General features: G+C 57.8%; 3 protein-coding genes across 7 annotated transcripts in view; 2 read left to right on the top strand and 1 right to left on the bottom strand.

The window, feature by feature from the left end:
* CFAP74 (cilia and flagella associated protein 74) overlaps positions 1–10260 on the top strand; it is a 54931-nt gene extending 44671 nt beyond the window's left edge. Inside the window, exons 25-38 of the mRNA XM_041771950.1 lie at positions 2500–2776; positions 3948–4046; positions 5560–5699; positions 6292–6426; positions 6579–6688; positions 6800–6855; positions 6964–7083; positions 7307–7462; positions 8204–8333; positions 8459–8613; positions 8836–8968; positions 9217–9347; positions 9567–9701; positions 9869–10260. Coding sequence (XP_041627884.1) covers positions 2500–2776; positions 3948–4046; positions 5560–5699; positions 6292–6426; positions 6579–6688; positions 6800–6855; positions 6964–7083; positions 7307–7462; positions 8204–8333; positions 8459–8613; positions 8836–8968; positions 9217–9347; positions 9567–9701; positions 9869–9970 — 1879 coding nt within the window. The 3' untranslated portion in view covers positions 9971–10260. The remainder of the gene's footprint in view (positions 1–2499; positions 2777–3947; positions 4047–5559; positions 5700–6291; positions 6427–6578; positions 6689–6799; positions 6856–6963; positions 7084–7306; positions 7463–8203; positions 8334–8458; positions 8614–8835; positions 8969–9216; positions 9348–9566; positions 9702–9868) is intronic.
* A 2872-nt stretch (positions 10261–13132) lies between these two features.
* TMEM52 (transmembrane protein 52) lies at positions 13133–19398 on the top strand. 5 transcript variants are annotated; one of them, XM_041772451.1, is made up of 5 exons: positions 13141–13280; positions 13366–13409; positions 13520–13561; positions 14101–14279; positions 16666–19398. In XM_041772451.1, exons 1-5 carry the CDS (start codon positions 13215–13217, stop codon positions 16995–16997), a joined length of 663 nt encoding a protein of 220 aa, XP_041628385.1. In that variant the 5' UTR covers positions 13141–13214; the 3' UTR covers positions 16998–19398. The 5 variants fall into 5 exon arrangements, with proteins under 5 accessions (XP_041628386.1, XP_041628385.1, XP_041628384.1 ...); XM_041772450.1 differs by having other exon boundaries at positions 13144–13280; positions 16662–19398; XM_041772453.1 differs by lacking the exon at positions 16666–19398 and adding an exon at positions 14383–15019 and having other exon boundaries at positions 13165–13280.
* On the bottom strand, positions 15152–16880 carry CALML6 (calmodulin like 6). The gene is made up of 5 exons (XM_041772455.1): positions 16799–16880; positions 15978–16152; positions 15728–15872; positions 15551–15651; positions 15152–15478 (listed from the first exon to the last, which is right to left on the bottom strand). The coding sequence occupies exons 1-5, from the start codon at positions 16799–16801 to the stop codon at positions 15432–15434; spliced, it is 471 nt and encodes a 156-aa protein (XP_041628389.1). The 5' UTR covers positions 16802–16880; the 3' UTR covers positions 15152–15431.
* Positions 19399–21623: the final 2225 nt, after the last annotated feature.

Below are 21623 nucleotides of genomic sequence, written 5' to 3'. Positions count from 1 at the left end.
CTTGTTGCTCCCCAAGACTATCAGCCCCAGCGAGGCATGTTCTGGAGCATTCTGTGCAGGTGTCCAGCTGGGCACCAGGCCACCTCCCCAGTGAGCCCCACTGCCTACCTGCCTGCCCCCATTTCTCTTCCTCTCTCCTGTTCCCACCTGCATTCCAGCCTGAGTTGCTGTTTGGCCCTGGGTGGGCCAAGCCCTCTTGTGGCCCCGGACACGTGGCCGCCTGGGATCCAACAGGCGGGCGAGCAGGAATGAGTACCTGTGTGGTAAGAGTTTAGGGAGTGAAGTGCAGAGTTAGAACCCACAAACATAGTCAAGGGCCTTGGCTACCCACCTGCCACGTCCCCCATTAGGGTCTTAGGTAAAACCCACTGCCTCCCATTATAAGAACTGCAGCCTCTGGCAAGTCTCACTGGAGCCTTGTTGACACCTCCCTGAACGGGTGGGGGACTTCTGGTTCTTCTTTGCAACAAAATGAAGGAGTGCTTAAGTGAGTGGCCAGAGGGGAGCTACTCAAAAATAACACTGGAAGGCATGTTGCCTTGTGCTGTGGGGCATAAGGAGAGATTCAAAGGGTTGAGTGACTCTGGGGGACAAAGCTTCATCCACACCATCCCAGGGCCCTCCAGGGAAGCCCAGCAACACCTCCACCCACAGTCGCGCCACTCCCAGATGCTGGAACCAGCTGGGAAACAGAGGTCGTCCGCCATCCTGAAACATGTCCAGTGAAATCTCTGTGATGATTATCACAGTTCATACATTTATGGCCTTTCAATTAATCCCATACTAATAATAACCTCAAAGATATTTCCACCCACAAGGATTTTTTTTCCCCACATTTAGAGCCTGTGGTCGCAGGACATAAAAATATATATTTTAGTACTTCAGTGTGTGAGCAACATTACCTTCACAGCCAGGTAGGATGGGGCCATCCACATCAGAGCGTTAAAGTGTCTGTAATTAGGATGAAATTTGACACGGACGGTGAAGTAGAAATCTGGGTTCGAAGAAGGTGTGGAATGAAAATATTCCAGTGGTTAAGATACCAATATCAGTTATTTGTTTTCATACATTATCTTAATTCAAATACCAGGCTGGGGCAGCCCGGGTGGCTCAGCAGTTTAGTGCTGCCTTCAGCCCAGGGCCTGATCCTGGAGACCCGGGATCGGTCCCACGACAGGCTCCCTGCATGGAGCCTGCTTCTCCCTCTGCCTGTGTCTCTGCCTCTCTCTCTCTCTCTGTGTCTCTCATGAATAAATTAAAAAAAAAAAAAATACCAGGCTGATCACAGATGGCCCAAGAACCCTCAAGTAGGGACGCCTGGGTGGCTCAGTGGTTGAGCGTCTGCCCTTCAGTTCAGGGCCTGATTCTGGAATCCTGGGATTAAGTCCCACATCGGGCTTCCTGCATGGAGCCTGCTTCTCCCTCTGCCTGTGTATCTGCCTCTGTCTCTGTGTGTCTCTCATGAATAAATAAATAAAATCTTAAAAAAAAAAGTCAGAGCCAGTGGTGCTAGGGTAGCCTGGCCCACAGAACCACACACACCCCTCTCTGGCCTCCCAGCTGGCGGGCAGAGCTTCCCTTCCCCAAGCTGCTAGAAGCTGCCAGCAGAAGCAGCTTCACTACTGTGTCCTGGCTCTGAAGAGCTGCAGGTCAGCAGGGGTTGGAGACACCCTGGAAACTGGCCAAGTGCCAAAATGCACCTGTGGAGGCAGCTCCCAGGCTTGGGGGAAGTTGCCTTGACACTCACCGATGCCTAGACCTTTCACAATGGGCTGCAGACGAACAGAGCCAAAGTTCCAGGACGAAAGCCCACTGTCACACATCTGCTCTTCTACTCTAAAGGATAATGGCAGAAATGAACTCACTAGATGTTATAGATTTATAATGTATAGTTTTATAGATTCCTGTGTTTATAGATTTATAGATTCATAAGCTTATAGATTTATAGATTCCTGTGCTTATATTTAAAGAGCAATTGATCCATTTTATTTTTATTTATTTTTTTAACACTTTTTTAAAATTTTTATTTATGAAAGTCACACACAGAGAGAGAGAGGCAGAGACATAGGCAGAGGGAGAAGCAGGTTCCATGCACCAGGAGCCCGACGTGGGATTCGATCCCAGGTCTCCAGGATCGTGCCCTGGGCCAAAGGCAAGCACCAAACCGCTGCGCCACCCAGGGATCCCCCATTTTATTTTTAAATGTCAATGAATGTTTAACAAAATAAGCCAGAAATTACCTCCTCGGCAACTAGTGATGCAATTTTTAGCTATCACTTGAAATGTGCACAGGGGTATGCAGTATTTTCAAAAGATGGTAAGATTCGTTCATGAACAGTGAGCAAAATCTGTGCCAACTGCTGTCGTAGTCCTAGGCACTGTGCCCATGCAGGCCACCGTCTCCCTCAGAGGCCACCTTCCACAGCCCAGAGGGACCCCACGGACCGCAACCCCCCATGGACAGTGCCCTGCCTGATCCACCTGCCCTGGCCCTTCCAGGAGCTTCAAGCTGGCATGCCGGGCTGTGAGTATCCACCCGCCCCTGGAGCTGTCCCACTACCAGGTCAAGTTTGCAGCCACTTCCCTGTACGACACGTCCGTGGCCACCCTGTACATCATCAACTCTCACGTGAGCATAAACTCACTGACCCACTCCGTGCCCCGCATCGGCTCAGAAGACGCCTTTCCCGTGGGGCCCACATCCTTTGAGTTCCTGCTGCCTCCGGATGCACCCATCACCATCTCGCCCTCTGTGGGGACCGTGTCACCAGGAAAGGCAGGTGTGGGCCTCACGGGTAGGCTTGGGGGGGCGGGGTTCTGCTGGGGTGCCTGGCTCTGAGACCACAGGGGTGGGGATGAGTTCTGCCCCTCATCAGACCCAAGTAGGACCAAGGAAGTCTGCATAGCCCATGAGCATGGGTGGGGGAAGGAGGCCCAGCCTAGCCCCAGTCCCAGAGGCAGGGGCACCCAAGGGTGGCTGACCCCACAAGCACCTGCCTGGGCGTGCTAGCGGCTCAGACTTAGGGAGGACATGCAGACCCCTCGATCTCACAGCAGATGGACACAGAGGGCCTGGTTATCAGAAGTATAGGGTGTGTGTCCACTCCATGGACCCAATGTCCCACCTCTACCCCACATCTGCTTTGCCTGATGGAGCAGAAAGAACAGGGCTGGAGGCAGAGGTCCCTCTTAGCCAGTACCAGGGCCATCCAGCCTCCTGGAGCTTAGATCTTTCCCTTCAAAAGTGAGGGTGGCTGCTGCCAGGATGAGGTGAGGAGGGGCATGTGAGGGTCCTGGGGAGGCCTGGGCCCTGGCAGGGTTTCACTTTAGTGTGATCATTTAAAATGCATTTTATTAAATTTAGCAAAAACTCTTAAATACCAGTCCCCAAAGGGCATGTGGGGGTTGGTTTCTGTGTTCTCTCCCTTTCCCTGTTCCCTCTCCCCTGCCTCTGCCCTGCCGCCCACTGTGTGTGTACCTCTGCTTTTCCAAGCAGTGGGGACACCTGGGAGTGACCCTTCCATGGGGCCCAGAACCTTCCCGCAGGCTGGTCACAGGGACAAGTTGGGGTGAAGAACTCACCCCCAAATCTTGATGGCTGAATGCAGTTTCCTTTCTCACGCATGCTTCTTGTGAGCTGAGGGTGGGGTCCTGGCCCATCAGGACCTCCATCATGGTCCCCCCACCCTGCATGGTAAGAGTGGACTTGACAGTCGTACGCTGTAACCTGCCTAGCCCCCGGGGGCAAGGGCACTGGTCAGGAAGCATCTCTCTGGAAAGGGCCCTCAGGAAGCTGAAATCCCACAGAGGTGCCAGAGGTGCCCTGCAAAGAGTGTCAGCATGACAGGGGGACATGCAGGGGAGGGAGGACTGAGGGACTTCAGTGGGTGCTGAGGAGGACGGGGCAGCAGGGGCCAGCTCTGCCCTTGGGGCTCCTCTCCCTTCAGAGGTGCCTGATCCAGGTGGCCTTCCGGCCTGTGCTGCCCAGTGAGCTGATTCGCCAGGAAGCCTTCCAGGCTCTGAACAAACAAGTGGAGGTCAAGTCGGTGCGTGGAGACTCCAAGAGGAGGGGTACAGGGCACAGGGCAGGGGCTGTGGCCTCCCCCCAACTCCCGAGGCAGCAGGGGCCCAGGACAGCATGCCGGGAGCACTGGGGGGACTTTGTGGAGCATTGTGTGTCACCTGGCTTTAAGAGCATCTTCTCCCTCAACAGCATCACCAGGAAGGCTAGGTCCCAAGGGGCAGTCTCGGGGAGGGGTAGGGGGCACCTTGGCAGGATGCACTGAGAAGCAAGAGGGGGGACACCTGGGTGGCTCAGCAGTTGAGCGCCTGCCTTTGGCTCAGGTCATGATCCCGGGGTCTGCGGATCAAGTCTCACGTCAGGCTCCCTGCATGGAGCCTGCTTCTCCCTCTGCCTGTGTCTTTGCCTCTCTCTGTTTCTCATGAATAAATAAATAAATCTTAAAAAAAAAAAAAAAAAAGAGAGAGAGAGAGAGAGAGAGAGAGAAGCAAGAGGGGCTCTACAGAGGGAGAGCAGATAAAACAGCAAAGGAGCCCCTGATCTCCCCGAGTGTGGCTTCTTTTTTTTTTTTAAGATTTTATTTATTTATTCATGAGAGACACAGAGAGAGAGAGGCAGAGACACAGGCAGAGGGAGAAGCAGGCTCCATGCAGGGAGCCCGACGTGGGACTCCATCCTGGGTCTCCAGGATCACACTCCGGGCTGCAGGTGGCACTAAACTGCTGCACCACCAGGACTGCCCCTGAGTGTGGCTTCTTCTTCTTCTTTTTTTTTTTTTTTTAAGATTTTATTTATTTATTCATGAGAATACACAGAGAGGGGAGAGAGAGAGAGAGAGAGAGAGAGAGAGAGAATGGCAGAGACACAAGCAGAGGGAGAAGCAGGCTCCACGCAGGGAGCCCGACATGGAACTCTATCCCGGGTCTCCAGTATCCAGCCCTGGGCTGAAGGTGGCACTAAACCGCTGAGCCACCGGGGCAGCACAGAGTGTGGCTTCTTAAAACCGTCAGGCAAAACCTGTGATAACAGCCCCACAAATGTAGCATCAGCCCAGAGACAAAGCCCAGCAAGGGTCAGGCCCACTGTCCCAGCCAGCTGCAACATGTGGGCTCCTGCCAGGAAAGGGGGTCCCAGGGATCCACATGGAGTTGTGGTGGTCACTGCGCTCCCAAGGACCCAGAGGGACACCCAGCATGCCCCTCCAGGGTCTGGCACACACAGGGGGTCGGTGGGGGGGGCACCAGGAAGGAGGACCCCGTCCTGGGTGACTCCTCCCCTCTGTTGTCTGTTTCCCTGCTGGTGAAGGCAACCACCGAGGTTGGTGCCCAGGCCCACGGGGGTCCCTGCACCTGTAGTCATTGACCCCTGAGGAAGCTGGCCCATCCCCCCTCCCCACACACCCGCACCCCTGGGGCCTGCACCCACCGCCGCATCCCCTCACAGGGCAGTCAGCCCAGGCCTGCTTGGAGAAGAGCCAGCTGCCAGGGGCAGCCACAGGGCTCGCTGGGCTGAGCAGGGCTGGCCTCTTGGCACCCTAGGTCCGCAAGGACACAGTCACCCAGAGGAAGGACCTGAGGAGACAGTCCTTCTCCACGCTGCGGCTGCAGAACCGGGACCGACTGCTCCGGACCTCCACTCCACTGAACACGGAGCTGCACAAGCAGGACCTCAAGTCCAAGTGAGCCTAAGAGAAGCCCATCCCGCCACCTCCTTCCGTGCCCATGTGACGACACCCTATCCTGACCCCCATAGAGATTTTCCCCACTGGCTCCCAGGAACCGAACTGTTTTGAGCCATGTGACTGGAAGTCCAGGACCGTGCTGGCTTCAGGCACAGTTGAATCCAGGCTCTGCCTTGAGGCCCTTCCAGCTCTGGCTTCCTGGGCATCTGCCCACCCCATTCCCCTGGATCTGGGCCCCTGTACACAGCCTCACACCATGGGCAGGGGAGACCCTGCTCCCCTGACTCCCATATTCCCAGTTCAGCAACACCAGCCTCTCCAGGTGCAAAATGAGGCCAGGAGAGCTCTGAGGGGCTTAAGTCACCCACCCTAGACCCTTGCCTGAGATCCTAGGAACATGATCTTCTTGTTAGGTGCCTGACTAGGACTGGGGGGCGGTGGAAGGACAGCCAAAGCCTGGGCCCCAGCATGGCCCCCAGGCCACCGCCCCCCTTCCCTCTCTGTCCCCCGTCCCCCCAGGAGAGTGTGGCAGGGCCTTGGGGCTACTGGCCAGTGTGCAGTGTGAGTGCATACTGCTGCATCATTCCAGTTCCGACGAGTACCAGGCTGCCCAGGCCACCCTGGCCAGATCTTTCCAGGGGAAGTTTGACAAGTTTGTGGTTCCCTGTGTTGTTGCCCGTGGTGACACCAAAGACAGGAAGGGGACAGAACCCCTGAGCTTCAGGTAAAGTGCTCTTCCAGAAAGTCACCATCCCTCCTGTATTACCCACCCAGATGTGGGGCTCCAGAAGGATAGGCATGGTATGGTGTCCAGAGTGGGCAGACAAAGGTGAGGAGGTGGGGCAGGTGCTATCAGCACACCCTCTCCACCCCCAGTCCTCACAATACCCTGTACCTGGAGCTGTGGTGTCCAGCAGTAGCACCATCCATTGTGGTGACCTCCAACAAAGGCAAAACTACCACGAACTTCGGTGACATCGCTGTAGGTGAGCCCTGACTGGGCCCAGCTCGGGGACCCAGGCCCCCCATCACTGCCCGGGTCCCTCACCCCACTCTTGGGCCTAGGGGTATAGCCTAACTCCACCATTCCATTTCAGGACACCACGGCATAAGAAAGGTCTCCATCCAGAACATCTCCTCTGAGGATCTTGCTGTATCCTTGTCCATACCCAGCCCAGCCAGTTTATGTGGATGGGACAGGGGAGTTGGTGGGGGGCTGCAATCCTACCCTGGCCACCTCTCCTTGACACTGGGCCCTCAGGTGGAGTTCTCTGTGCTGAACCCCAATGGCCCCTTTATCCTGCTGAACCCTATCAGCAAGCTGCCTGCAGGCGAGACCCAGGTTCTGACTCTGTCCTTCTCTCCCCGTGAGAGTGTCCTGGTGAGTCCCGAGCCCACTTTACACCATGCTGCAGCCCATGGGTCTGGGCCTTGGGCGTAGCCGATCCCTCTAGACCCCCACCTCCAGGGGACAAGCAGGAGGTGGCTAGGGAGCTCAGAACAACCTCAGTCCAGCCTGCCCTGCCCCAGCGGTCCCCAGACAGAGGTCCAGCTCAAGCCTCTGACAGATGTCTGCTTCACGCTAATTGATGTGGTCTTCACAGGCCCAAGAAACGCTGGACATCATAACCAAGAGAGGCACACTCTCCCTGACCCTCATGGGTACTGGTGTGGCATCCATGATCACGTGCTCCATCGAAGGGGATGTTCTGGACATGGGTTACGTGGTTGCCAGAGAGTCTGTGTCCTCAAGCTTCAAGGTGAGGCACATGACAGGTGCCTGGTGCCCATGCTGGTCCCTGGAAGGGGGTTCCACCTGGGAGGGATCAGACCCACCTTGGTAGGGGAGCCAGTGGAGGTGTAGGCCATCCCCACACCAGGTCTTCCGCCCCACCCCCAGCCCCCCAGCAGCTGCCACCTCCATTGCCCTGTCCAGCAGAGGGAGGGCTGGGAACATGTGTCCCTCCACCTCTCACCTGCCCTGCCTTAGTGCCCCCTGTCTTCCTGCTCAGGGCCTGGGATGAGGAGCTCAGCTCTTCAGTGTTGTGGGTAGTGGGAGCGTGGGCCCCCTGTAGGAGGGCTGGCCTAGCTCCCCATGCTTCTCCAACATCTGAGGGACTCACCAGCCTTGGGATCAAGCAATCCATAGGACACCAGTTTTGTCCACTGGCTTAGGTCAGGACCTGCACTGAGTCCAGAATAGGGATTTCCTGAGTGCCTCACGGAGGAGAGGGTGCTCTCAGGAGAAGGGGGTGAGGGCAGGGGAGAGACTGGGCAAGTACATTAGCTCAGCTGAAGGCTAGTCTGAGCCTGACAGCAGAGGGAGCCCTGGAGAACAGAGGGCATTACCAGGCTGTCCCCCCTTGGGGCACTGCAGCTCCAGCAGGTATGCCAGTCCGGGAAGGGGGTAAGTGGACAGCCAGCCAAACGCCCTCAGGGGGGGAGTGAGCTGAGACCCCCTCCCACTGTAGCAGCCCGCTAAAGGTCACCTGTCCTCACAGCTGCAGAACTGCTCCGCGCTGCCCATCAAGTTCTCCCTGCAGCTGGACAGCCTCTCACCCTCCAGGAGCAAAGGCCAGCAGCAGCTGCCACAGTTCCTCACTTCACCAGCCCAGAGGACTGAGGTCGTGGGTGAGCTGGTGGGTGGGGACGCAGGGCCACTGCTGGGGAAGACAGGGATGCAGAGAGGGACTCCGCCGGCTGGGGAGGGGAGCTGCAGGCTGGGCTGGGGACTTGCCACGCTGCCGGCCCCACAGGCACTCAGAACCACAGCGGCCAGAGCGTGTTCAGCGTCATCCCGGTAGAGGGCATCATGGACCCCGGCAAGGCGCAGGACTTCACCGTGACCTTCAGCCCTGACCACGAGAGCCTGTACTTCTCAGACAGGCTGCAGGTCATGCTCTTTGAAAAGGTGTGGTTCCTCCAGCCCAGTCGTCACCCCCTTCCCGAGTGCCCAGGGCCCTTCTGCCCTAACCTGCCTGCCCTACTTTGAAGGCCCTGGCCCATGGCCAGGGCTCCACACCATGGGTGTTGTCTGGTAGAGAGGCCAGTGTCCCAGGTCCCACGGGCCCACACCCTCTTGGAGCTGGGTCACGAGGTTGCAGGACGAGGCTACTGTGCTCCTTGTCCCCAGAAATTATCCCACCAGATCCTTTTGAAGGGTGCAGCCCGCGAGCACATGATGTTCGTGGAGGGTGGAGACCCCCTGGACGTGCCTGTGGAGTCCCTGACAGTGATCCCCACGTATGACCCTGAGCACAGAGAGGGTGAGCCCTCCATGGGACAGGCGCCCTGGGGGTGGGAAGGGAGGCTCGGAGGTACAGTGAGAGGGCCCCTCCTCCCAATCTACACTTGCACCATTAGCCCTAGGAAGCCTCAAGGGCAGGATGGTCATTCCGGGCCCACTCCTCAAAGGGTGGGGTCATGCTGAAGAGATTTCCTGATTCTAGGCAGCTCCCTCCCTCTCGGCACCCCCACCGCCCCATCAGCCCCCAGCCAGGTCCTCTCTCTTTAGAAGCAGAGGAGCTGAAGCCCATCCTGGTGACCCTGGATTATATCCAGTTAGACACAGACACGCCAGCCCCACCTGCCACCCGAGAGTTGCAGGTGGGCTGCATCCGGACTACCCAGCTGTCCCCAAAAAAGGTGACCAGAGCACTACCCAGGCCTACCCTGTCCCCCTGAAGAACCCCCTGCCTGGCCTTTCCCCTTGATAGATGCAGGGTGGGCAGCCTTTTGGTCAAGTCTGAGAGGAGGGTAGGTGGGGTTGGCCATCCTTGAGGAGATGCTCAGCTCCCAGACCTACTGCTTCCTGGGAGCTGTGCCTGGCCTGCCAGCCCCACCAGCAGCTCCAGTGTCCCACAGAGTGTCGAGTTCAGCCTGGACAGCAGCACATCTCTGCAGCACAAGGGCTTCACCATTGAGCCCTCCAGGGGCTCCGTGGAACGTGGCCAGACCAAGACCATCAGCATCTCCTGGATGCCGCCTGCTGATTTTGATGTAGGTGCCACAGACTCTGGTCAGGAAGCCTGCCAAAACCAAAGGCGAGGCAGGATGACACCCCTGCCCCACCCAGGGAGGGAGCTGCTGAGTGGGCAGGAAGACCACAGATGTGTCTGGTGGGCCAAATGGCTAGGGCCTCCTTCTGTCCTCCCCTCCCATTCCAGCCAGATCATCCACTCATGGTGTCGGCCCTACTGCATCTCAAGGGGGATGTGAAGGAGACTTACAAGGTCCTGTTTGTGGCCCAGGTGGTGACTGGTCCCTGAGGCCACAGGAGTCTCTCCACAGAGCCCCCTCGAACTCCCTGCTCACCCCCGAAACCCTCACCAAACCACCCACAGACCTGGGACCTGGGCATCCCCTGCTGGGCAGACTCAAATGTCCAGCCTCTGCATGGCCCCCATGGACAGGGCACCACAGCCCCATGGGCATGGCCACTGCCAGCTGCCCTGGACCCACTGAGTCCCAAAGGCCCAAGAATACCCCTCCCTGGCACCAATCAGAACCAGCAAGAAGGCCAGTCCTACCCACATCCTACTCTTACTCTGAGCCCCTCAGAACCCCCAGCCCCACCAGTACCCACCTGCCCAGCCTTTAGGAGCCCTGATGGTATGGGGAGAGCTGCTCCCACAGGTCTGCCAATAAACCTTCTAGGCTTCTTCATACAGGCCTGCAGTGTGGGATGCACACCAAAAGAGATTGGGACAGAGCCCTGGGGAGGCAGAATCCTGAGCCTCCTACCTCACTATACACAAATCAATCCATAAACTATGAACTCTGTCCCTCCAGAAGGTGGATGCCTAGATCATTAGGGTAACCGCTAGCAGGGCAGGGTGCTGGGGATACAGGCTGGAATTTAGACAGGCACAGACCCAGGGAGGCCTTGCAAAGATAGAGAAGGGTACAGGAGGCTCTGTAGGCTTTTCTGCCCCTCCCAAGTTTCAGGATCCTTGGTGACCCCAAGCAAGGAGGGAGCAAATGTCGGGGGCTCATGCTCAAGGCCTCCCTCCACATCTAGCTGGGGTCCAGGGTGAAGGCCCAGAGCATGAGTTGGGTTTTCCATTTTTCTGGACAGAGTCCAGGCTCAGCCTTCTGGCTCTAATGCATCCTTCAAGGTTGAAGCCCCACAGGCCATATGAATCTCCTGGGAGCTCAGAATGTGCCCCTATCCCAGTCCCTGCCATCTGGAGAGTGACGGTTGGATACTGTCCCCATAGAGTCCTCCAATCTGGCCCCCCTGTGCACAGCATGCCCAACACACCAACCCAGTCCCATGCCTGCCTCCAGGAGAACACATGCAGCTTTCCCTAGCAAGAATAGAGGGTGTGATGATGCATCTGGGGACTTTCCTAGGCAAAGGCTTCAGGACACCAGCCTGGAGCCACCAGTTCTAACCCCAGTTCCTTGATGCCCTTCATGCCTGGAAGCCTGCCATCTCCCTAACCTGAGGCCAGTGACGACCCTTCCATGCAATTATGCAGGACTCCTGTCTGTGCCCTCCTGGGGCTGACCAGCCATAGCCCAAGCCGCTTTCCTACCAGATGAGAAGAGAAGGCAGGGCTCTAGCAGCCCAGGCCAAATCAGGCTCCTGGAGGAAGTCCCTGACTCCTCTTCTGGCTGGTGGGCAAGAGGGGCAGGCTTCTAAACCCTGGCCTCAATCTCCTACCAAAGGCCCTGGTACTCACTGGTCAAGGCCCTGCCTGAACTCCTGTGCACTGGCTGGACTTCTGTCCATCCTCATCCCTCCCATCCAGTGAAGGCAAAAGACGGGGAGAAAGGAAGCCAGGAGCCAAGCTTAGCCAGCCTGGCTGGAGCAGGGTGGGCAGGAGGGGCACTGGGGTGTCATCACACAGCCTGGAGGTGCAGAACAGCTTCGGGGCAAAGGGTGGGCCAAGATCAAGGGCGATCAAAGAGAGGTGCCTGGCAGATCCAGGCAGGGGCGCCAAGCCTAGGAAGGGCTTCATACAAGGTAGAGTATGTGCTGAATGCAATTAAGAAAGACAGAGGCACCTGGGTGGCTCAGGTGGTTAAACTGTTGACTCTGATATGGGCTCTGGTCAAGATCTCAGGGTCATGGGATTTTTTTTTTCTTTTCTTTTTTTTTAATTTTTATTTATGATAGTCACAGAGAGACAGAGAGAGAGGCAGAGACATAGGCAGAGGGAGAAACAGGCTCCATGCACCGGGAGCCTGATGTGGGATTCGATCCCGGGTCTCCAGGATTGCGCCCTGGGCCAAAGGCAAGCGCCAAACCACTGCGCCACCCAGGGATCCCAGGGTCATGGGATTGAGCTTCGACTCCAGCTCCAAGCTCAAAGGGGAGTCTACCTCTCTCCCCTCCTTCTGCCCCACTCCCTGCTCCTGCTCACTCTCTCTCTAAAATAGATGAAAGAGGGACGCCTGGGTGGCTCGGTGGTTGAGCGTCTGCCTTCGGCTCAGGATCGAGTCCCACTTTGGGCTCCCTGCATAGGGCTGCTTCTCCCTCTGCCTGTGTCTCTATGTCTCTCATGAATAAATAAATCAAATTTTTAAAAAAATAGATGAAAGGAAGAGAGAGAGGGAAAGAAAGAAAGAAAAAGGGAGGAAGGAAGAGAAAGAAAGGTAAAAGGTAGCTGCTCCTCCCGCTCTCCCCAGACAAGGCCCCCCAGACAAGGCCAACCGCCCTCCACCTTGGGCTGCTGACCCCCCTCCCTTGACCTGACCACCAGGTGGTGGGGTAAAGGCCTGAGAGAACTTAGCAGGACCACTAGTCCCATAAAAGGGCGGTGAGGTGGAAGAAATGGCAGAAGGGTCAGTAGCATTCTGTGCCCCCAGGCCCGGTGACCACAGAGGGTACACGCCCCAGATTAGGCATGACTTTCAAGGCCAAGTGCTCCGGGAACATGCTCGGCTCCCCGCAGGAGCGGGGGGGGGGGGGGGGGGGGTCAGGCGCACACTCCCGACAGGCCTGCTTCTGCCAGCCCCAGGCAGCGATTGAGCAAAATAAACGTTGAACACGCTGGGCCGGCCCCAGAACCCGGAGTGCTGCATCACTTAACAACGCACGGTGTGCACGGTGTGCGAGCTCCACCACGCTTGTCCTGGCCGCCACCCTCCGAGGCGACAGCAGGGCTCACCTGGCCCGCACGGAGCCTGACTGCACGACAGGCCTGGCCCGCCCGGGACCGGGGCTCTGCGCCGGGGCGGAGGGCGAGACCCCGTTGCGCCCAGCAAGCCGAGGCTGGCGGGCTCCCTGGGCTCCGGCGAGGAGGGCGGGGCCTCCGGGAAGCGGCTAGGCCGGCACGGGACCGGGCCTCTGGGAAGCGGCGCGGAGGACACCGGGCGGGGCTCTGGGGCAAGGCATGCAGGGCGGGGCCTCCGGGAAGCGGCGCGACGGGCACGGGGCGGGGCTCGGGGGCGGGGCTCCGCGGGGCGGGGGCGGGGCTCCGCGGGGCGGGGGCGGGACCTGCGGGGCGGGGCCTCCATAAAGCGGCGAGGCCCGCAGGCTAGCGCTCTCCGCAGGCCCCGAGCATGGTGCTGGGGGCTCTGGCCCCGGGTGCGCTCCTCCTGCTCCCGCCGCTCCTGCCGCTGCCGCAGGTGGGTCGCTGGCGCTCGGCTCGGGCACTGCGGGGCGGGTCTGCGCTTGACGCGCCCTGGCTCGGGCTCACCCCTGTCCCCACAGGTGGCGCTGGGCTTCTCGGACGGCAGCTGCGACCCCTCGGACCTGTAAGTCAGGGGGGTGGGAGCCGGGGCCTGGCCCGACCTGTGGGGGAGGCTTGGGCGGGGCGGTCGGCTGGCTGGTGCCCCACCTGCTCCAGATGCCGCCGTCCCCGCAGGTGCCCGCCCCAGGCCCGCTGGAGCAGCCTGTGGCACGTGGGGTAAGTGGAGACCACGATGCGGCCCCGGCCAGGCCCTGCAGACCCCTAGCCTTCCTAGCTCCGAGGCTGAGGAGTCGCCAGCACTGTCCCCTCCAGGCAGCCCCCCAGGCTGACCCCTGCTTTCTGCCCTCAGCACCAGGATGGCCTGTCTTGTGGGCCCTATCCCAGTCTAGGACTGCTCTAGGCACCCAGGCCCTTGGCACCACTTCCCACCCCCTCCTTCCTCACCCCTGCAGGGGGCCCCTGTGAACACGGTCATTGGTCTGGGCACAGGATTGTGCAGATGGCCTGGGACAGTGTGTCCTGGGAGTGAGCCCAAGGCACTTGTGGCCAGCCCTGGAGAGAGCCAGGACAGGCTGGCTCCTCAGGCCCCACTCTGGCCTGGAAGGAGGTCTCTGGCCTGGAGAGACATTCTCTGGTTTACTTTTATCCTGCCTGTTGTCCTGTCTTGGGTGGCTGGGCCATGACTGCCCCTGGGGAGCAGGTGGCCAGTGGCAAGGGGTCAATCCAGTGGTAGGGTCTTGCTCCTCCCCGCACAGGCTTATCTTACTTGCTGTCCTCCTGCTGCTGCTGTGCGGGGTCACAGCCAGCTGTGTCCGGTTCTGCTGCCTCCGGAAACGGGCACACACCCAGCCACACCTGCCACCAACACCTCAGCCTTGCGACCTGACAGTCAGCCCTATGGATAGTGACAGCCCCGTGCACAGCACTGTGACTTGTGAGTGCCTGCAGACCTCACCTGTTGGCTTGCCCGCCTGCAGGGGGAGTGGGGGCGGGTGAGAGCAGACTCATCCCCACCAACCCACTCTGGTTCCCTGCAGCTTACAGCTCTGTGCAGTACCCGCTGGGCATGCGGCTGCCCCTCCCCTTTGGGGAGCTGGACCTCGACTCCATGACCCCTCCTGCCTACAGCCTGTATGCCCCTGAGCTGCCACCCTCATATGAAGAGGCTGTCAAGACGGCCAAACCCAGACAGGAAGAGCCACCCCCCTCTTAGTAACCCAGTCCTCTCCGTGGGGCCTGAGGCCTAGAGACATCGGCAGGGCTCCAGGAGCCAGGCTCCAATGCCCAACACCCCTGGCTGTAGCCCTGATGCCCCTCAAAGGCAGAGGAAAACTCTCTCGAACCTCTCCATTCTGCCAGCCACCCTGTGCTCAGAGGTGACGGGTGCAAGGGCACTTGCAGCCGAGGACCCCCACAGCGCACACCTCCCATCCTTCCCTAGGGAAGGCCAGCCCGTCCAGCACATTGCTGCAGCCCTGGCCTCGTTGCTATGTAACGCCAGGCAGCCCAACCAGCTGCCCCTGTGTTGGCCATACACATGCACTCTCACACACTAGGGCAATGCCCACACAGGCTGCTGCATTCAGCCCTGACCTCACAGGCCTAAGCCTCAGGATTCAGGGCTGGCTGTAACACCCCCAGCTTTTTGGAGAGAGAATAAAGTCTGTACCTAAATGATCTCCATCTGTAGGAAAAGGCTCTGGGAGGGGCCTGTGGGTAGACATACCCCAACGCAGGCAGACAGGGCAAGTGGTAGTCTTCGACCTGCCCCCAATCTGGCTTTCCAGCTGGTGTCCAGAACCCAGAGCTGGGCAGTGGGTGGTGTCAGATGTCATAGCAGGAGTGACAGGCCATGTGCTGTGGTTGCCCAGGAAAACCCTCTCCTTTTTCCAGACCCAAATCTTTGCCAGTCCCTCCTTTCTGGGCTAGGGACAGTGAAACACACATTAGTCTGGCTGGAGCGTTTATTGGCCAGAGTAGGGCAGGGTGGGGGGTGGCAAGGTAGGTGGCAGTGGGGGCAGTGCTGTGGGCAGCAGCAGGCAGTGGCCTTCTTCGTGCAGGCCTTCCATGGCCACAGCACCTGCTCCTATTGGACCAGCTTGAAGGACTCTCCGGTCATCATGGCCACAAACTCTGAGAGCAGAAGGACAGGTCAGCCACCAGCCTGGCCCACCCACCCAGCTCCCAGGCCCATCCCTCACTCACCCTCGTAGTCAATGGTCCCATCACCATCCTTGTCAGCCTCCTTCATCATCTGCTCGGCCTCTACCTCATTGAGGGGCTCCCCTGCATTCATGAGCACGTACCTGCAGGGCCCCCACATTCAGTGGTAGCCTGGAGGGTTCCAGCCCATGCCCACCCCTGCCCAGCTCCGGGCCCTACTTGAGCGTGTCCCAGTCGATGTAGCCCTTGCCTTCCTTGTCGAAGACACGGAACGCTGCCCTCAGCTCGCCCTCCTGGTTCTGGGCCTTCTCCCAGTAAATCCCCATCAGGGCCAGGAAGCTGTCACAGTTGAAGAATCCTTTGTCTGCAGGGAGCAAGCAGCAGGCCGGGCCTCATGAGGGTGAGCAGATGCGGCCCTCCCTGCTCACGCTCACAGTTGATCACCCATCCAGGGCTGCCCCAGCCTCACTGTCTCTGTCCACGTCCTTGGCCATGGAGGCCAGCTCACTCTTGGTGGGGTTGATGCCCAGCAGGCTCATGAGCCGCTCCAGCTCACCAGTCTTCACCTCCCCGTTGCCTTCCTCGTCGAACATCTCAAAGACCCCCTTGTACTCCTTGATCTGCTCGGCTGTCAGGCGCTCCGTCTGCAGGGACACCAGCCCAGCATCACTGGGGCCTCCTCTGCCCCTCAGTCTGAGGGAGGTTAGAGGCCCCAGCACACGTGGCACCCTGCCCTGTCCATCCGCTTGGCAACCCTTTGGGGCCTATGGTTCAAAAAGGGGGCCCGTAGCCCAGAGCAGCTTCCAGACAAGGTGGTACAGGGATGAGCAGAACTCTGCCAGGCAGCCTGAGGGGAAGGGCACACGAGGCAGAGCCCAGGTGTGAGGCCCCGGGGCTCAGGCCAGCCATGTGAGGGAGTCTCGGGGGGCTACCAGGTGAGACCAGGTGAAGGAGCATGCCCAAGATCGGGGTGAAGGGCCCCAGCCTGTTAGGGCATCTCTGGGGATAGTCTAGCCCCTGCTGGCTACCACCATGGCAGCTCTCAGAAGAGTCTCATCCATCCCAGCCACCAGAGCAAGGGGGTGTCAGCATCCAGCAGGGCTCAGCCTTGGCCTCCCTGCTTTGCCTTCTGAACTGCTCCCTTGATTCCCAGACAGGCACCCGCACCCTCTGGCCCAGCCCATGCCTGTGCTCGGAGGCCCTGTCCCGTCCTCTCGCCGCCCGGGCCCTACTCCACTCCTGCCCCACCAGCCCACCAGGGACTCTGCCGGATGCTGGGAGCAGCCTCACCATGTCCGTGGCCGGTGGGGAGAACACTGCACGCTGGCACTGGAGCTGCTGTGCACAGAACACGAGGGGTGGAGGTGTCAGCTGCATTTTAGCTGGGCCCAGCTGCCTGGGGTCCCCAGAGTCCAGATTCCAAGATCCTTGTATGGCCAGGAGATCCTGCAGCCCTATTTTGGACCAGGCTTGGCCGTTCCCCACATAGCCCCTTTCTGGCCCTCCTTGGCCTAAGCATCCCCTCACCCTGAAGCTGCTCCTGGGATCCTAGGTCGCAGCCTCAGCCCTCTGGAGCCAAAGCATGGAGAGACGCCATGACTGAGGACCAGGAGCAGGAAAGGGACTGAGGGGTGGCTGGGGAGACCTGGAGCACTTGCCCATGTGTTCGCCCTTTGCTGTTCCCTCTTCACCGTGTCATCCTCCTCGAATTTTCTTCCCTATGGCGGCTGTCCTCCCACCATTCTGCCCTAGGACGCTCACACAGCCAGTCATCACTTACTTAGGAGGGTTCTTTCTGAATGCCCACCCTGGCCTGGTGACAACCTCCCATCCCTGTAGGCCGAGTGCTTTGCAGGCTGTCTCTACAGACGGGTCAAGAGGACAAATACACCCCCCTGGCCACCCTGTGCTAGAAGGGGCTGGAGGTCTGCAGTCCAGGGAGGGGATAGCTGGATGTGGTGTGGTGGTGAGAGAGGGCAAGACTGGCTACCAGGAAACCAGACCAGATTTCCTCTGAGCAGCCAGGAGCTATTCTGGGACTTCTCAGAGAAACCTGACCTCCCTTCCACTCAGAACAGCAAAGCTGGCTCCCGAGGGAGCCTCATGGCCACGCCGTTCAGTGACCAGATGCCTGAGCAGCACACACACTCAGCGCTTGGACACACATACCCACCCTCACCTCCACCGAGGGCCTTCCTCCTACCCCGGCACCAAGCACAAGATCCACTGGCCTGGCCACGGGGCTCAGAAGCTTGCGGTTACAGGTTGGAGCCTCATGGGTCGAGGGGACTCCTCCCATCTCAGCCTCCAGCACCCCGCAGGGCTGGCCACAGATGGGTGCCCCTACCTAATTCCCCTCACATCAGTGCATGGCCCCCAGAGACACACAGACACACCTGCCACCGCCCGCAACTGCCTGACAACCTGAGCAGGCGAGATGTGCCATGGCCCGACTGGCTCAGCCCTGGGCCCTGCCAAAATATCTGAAGCCTCTGGGACACTCCCACTGAGGCCCAGGCCAGCTGCTGAGGCCGCAGGATTTGTGCTGACGGACAGGATGGCTCCGGCAGGCACAAGTCCTGAGGGCCCGGGCGACCGGGTTGAAGGAGAAGCCGGCTCCAGGTCCGGGGGGTGGTCCCCTACCTTAGCCCTGGCTGCTCTGTCTGGTCCTGGTTTCAGGCTTGTGCTGATGAGAAAAGACTTTCGCACTCCCTTCCCTTGAAAATCTCAAACTAGGACAGGAGTCAGAAACATTTCAATGGCACTAGTCACATCTATAAGCCCAAGCCACAACATGTGAGGAAGGAAGCGTGTGGGGAACTACAGCAGGGGCCTGCTGGGAGAGGCAGGGGGGATAGTGTTACATGTCCAGCTGGGCAGTGGGACCCAGACTCCCGCGCAGACGCTTGTCTAGATGTCATTGGGAAGGGGATTTTTTTCATATATGTATTGATTACAATGGTGACATTAACATAAAATATTACTCAGAGGGGGAGCTGACATTTACTGAACACCTGTTACATACCACGATCTTTTTTTTTTTTTTTTACATTTGTGGTAAAACACACACACACATATAAAATTTACCATCAACTTTCTCCTTGGATCCGACTCCTGCGTATAAGCAGACTTATACAGAATTTGTCCTTTGGGACTGGGTTATGTCACTGAACATGATGTCCTCAAAGTCCATTCCTGTTGTAGCGCATGTCAGCACTTCCTCCTATTTTGTTTTGTTTTTTAGGAAGAGGGGAGGGGAAGAGGGAGAGAGAAAATCCCAGGCAGGCTCCATGCCCCGTGCAGAGCCTGACATAGGGCTCCAACTCACAACCCTGAGATCACAACATGAGCCAGAATTAAGAGTCAGATGCTAAGCTGACCCAGCCACCCAGGCACCCCCACATTTCTTCCCTTTTTAAGGTGGAATAATATGCCACTGGGCAGAAAGACCACATTTTGTTTATCCATCCTCTTGTCCATGGAAATTTAGGTTGCTTTCACTTCTTTGCTATTGTGATTAATGCTGCAATGAATGTAGATGTGCTTGAAGGTTTTTTAGATGTGATTATCATTTAAATCAGTAGACTCTGAGTAAAGCAGATGACCCTCATAATGAAGGTGAGCCTCATCCAATCAGTTGAAGACCTTAAGAGAGCAAGAGTGAGCTCCCCAGAGGAGGGGAGAATTCTTCTCCAGAGGGCCTCGGGTTTGAGCTGCAACACCAGGTCCTCCCTGGGTCTCCAGCTGTCTGAATTCACCAGCCCCACAATCGCCACAAAGGAAGCCAATTCCTTAAAATCAACGTCTCTCTCTCCCTCCCTCTCCTATTGGGCTGTTTTTCTAGAGAATCCTGACTGATACAGGAGGCCAATAAAGGCAATATGTTCCAAGAACCTGGATATCTGTGTCTGGGCCACCGGGACCACTCACAACTTCAGGGCACGTGGTGTTTTCTCTGGGCAGGTCTGGGAGATGGCACAGGCACCCGAAAACAGCTGCTGAATTCACAGACTGATGGCCCAGGCCAGGGTATAGTGAGAGGCCCCGTGTGCATTCAAGCAATCCCATCCCCTCCCTACAAGCAAGTGCCTCCCCAGTGACCCCTTCCTGGAAGAGAGAAGAAACCCATAGACACAGTGAGAAGACAGAAGGCCCCCATCCTTGTGGGGCAGCATTGGATGCAGACCCAGCTCATGTGGCCACCGTGGCCCCAGATACGGTGGACCTCTGAAGGGGTACTTGCCCTGAGTCCCCATAGCTGGCCTGAGGCTTCAGGCAGCACAGCTGGGCTTCCCTCCGCCCAATCCTACCCCGTCCCTATCTCTGGGATTGACCCCTTGCACACAGCTTGTACCCATACTGCATCTCGAGGTCGGCTTCCATGGGATCCAGTGCACAACTAGGAGAATTGGAGACGGCTTCCTTGCTGCCTGGCTGGGAGTCACTGGAGGCAGGCGCACATGCCTAGTGATTTACCTGCTGCAGCTGTCACTGTGCTGGATTGGGCAGGAGGGGGACGAGAGGCCAAGCAGCTGCTGCCCAGCGCCCAACCTGTTGTTAGGACCCTGCTGGGGAAAGCAGGACCTTGTCATGTGTGTGGGGACACCAGGTGGCTGTCCCCCTCAGCTCTAAGGCCCAGACTCCTTCAAACCTGCACCCGCAAGGTTTGCTCCCCTCTCCCCAACCTCAGCTGAAATAGAATTCCCAGGCCTCACCACCAACCTCCCACCCAGGCAACATTTGTCCCCGTCAGGACACCCACCTCCCCTCCCAGCCACTAGGCCGGCACCCAGGGGTATGTTACAGCATAACCCAGCTGGGGATGAGCTGGGTCTGGCAGCTCAAGGACAGACAAGGGTGAAGGGATGGATGGGCCATGCTGGCAAGGAGCTGGGGGAGCAGGGCTGCTCCAAGGGGCTGGAGCACAGCCCAGGCAGGCATGAGACTACACACACCAGTGCTCCTCACAGCCCCTTCCTCCCGCAGCTCCTCCCTGAGGTGTCCTAAACCAGCACAGGGCCAGCCATTGGGACCCACACTCTGCTCAGTGCCTGTAGCTAGCCTCCTTACCCACCAGCAACCCCGCTGCATCTGCCACACAGTCTCCCCAGGGTGGCAGTATCCCATCCATTGCCCATGGTGTCACCCCTCAGCCCCAGAAATGCCCCAAGAAAACTTCATGTCCTAGTCTGAGTCTTTGTTGTGGGGTCTGCTTGGGGGTGCCCAGCCCTGGGCCAGCCACTGTGGCAGATGGGAAGAGAGGCAAGTGTGACATCTGTCACTGCTCAGGAATGGCCAGAACCAGGTACTGAGATTCAAGTGTTATGTGCAAAGTTGAGGTGACCACTGAGATAATAGAAATAGACTGTATAGCTTCCGTATTTGTGGAAGGGAAAAAGAATAAAGAAAATATAATGAACCTAACAAAAAAGAAGACAGATTTTCTCCAATTATGCTGGAGAAAAAGCAGCATAACTAGAAAGCCAAAAGTAATGTCAGAGAAGTAAACCCAGGGCAGCCAGGTGGCTCAGTGGTTTAGCGCCGCCTTCAGCCCAGGGCCTTATCCTGGAGACCAGGAATCCAGTCCCACGTTGGGCTCCCTGCAAGGAGCCTACTTCTCCCTCTGCCTGTGTCTCTGCCTCTCTCTCGCTGTCTCTCATGAACAAATAAATAAAATCTTTAAAAAATTAATAACCCGAGTAAAAAATAAATATCCATTGTGCATCAAAGCACACCATTGAGAGAGAGAAAAGGCACCCCACCGACTAGAAGAAAACGTTCACAAATCTTATATCTGATAAGGGATTTGTATCCAGAATATGTAAAGAACTCCTACAGCTCAACAACAAAAACCACCCAATTCAGAAGTGGGCAAATGTCTTGAATAGACATTTTGCCAAAAAAGACACACACGGCCAAGGAGCACATGAAAACATCACATGCTCAACATCACTAATCGTTAGGAAAATGCAAGTCAAAACCACAATGATCTATTGTTTCACACCCTTTAGGATGGCTATGATCAAAAAACACAGAAAACAAGTGTTAGGGAAGATGTAGAGAAATTAGGATACCACGCACAGCTGGTGGGAATGTGGAACAGTACATCTGTTGC

The sequence above is a fragment of the Vulpes lagopus genome, chromosome 10 (genome assembly GCF_018345385.1).
Source record: "Vulpes lagopus strain Blue_001 chromosome 10, ASM1834538v1, whole genome shotgun sequence".
NCBI lineage: Eukaryota > Metazoa > Chordata > Mammalia > Carnivora > Canidae > Vulpes > Vulpes lagopus.
Note: the sequence above shows the minus strand (reverse complement) of the source record. Positions and strands in the feature narration are given on the sequence as shown.

Bases quoted from the DNA above. Each gene is read 5' to 3' on its own strand.
- CALML6 (XM_041772455.1), bottom strand. The intron at 15,873-15,977 runs GTGAGGCTGGGG...TGCTCCCTGCAG, and splicing joins CAAGGACGTGGACAGAGACA to ACAAAGGATTCTTCAACTGT. The intron at 15,479-15,550 runs GTGAGTGAGGGA...TTCTGCTCTCAG, and splicing joins TGGGACCATTGACTACGAGG to AGTTTGTGGCCATGATGACC.
- TMEM52 (XM_041772450.1), top strand. From the start codon at position 13,215: ATGGTGCTGGGGGCTCTGGCCCCGGGTGCGCTCCTCCTGCTCCCGCCG. The intron at 13,410-13,519 runs GTAAGTCAGGGG...CCGTCCCCGCAG, and splicing joins AGCTGCGACCCCTCGGACCT to GTGCCCGCCCCAGGCCCGCT. The intron at 13,562-14,100 runs GTAAGTGGAGAC...CTCCCCGCACAG, and splicing joins AGCAGCCTGTGGCACGTGGG to GCTTATCTTACTTGCTGTCC.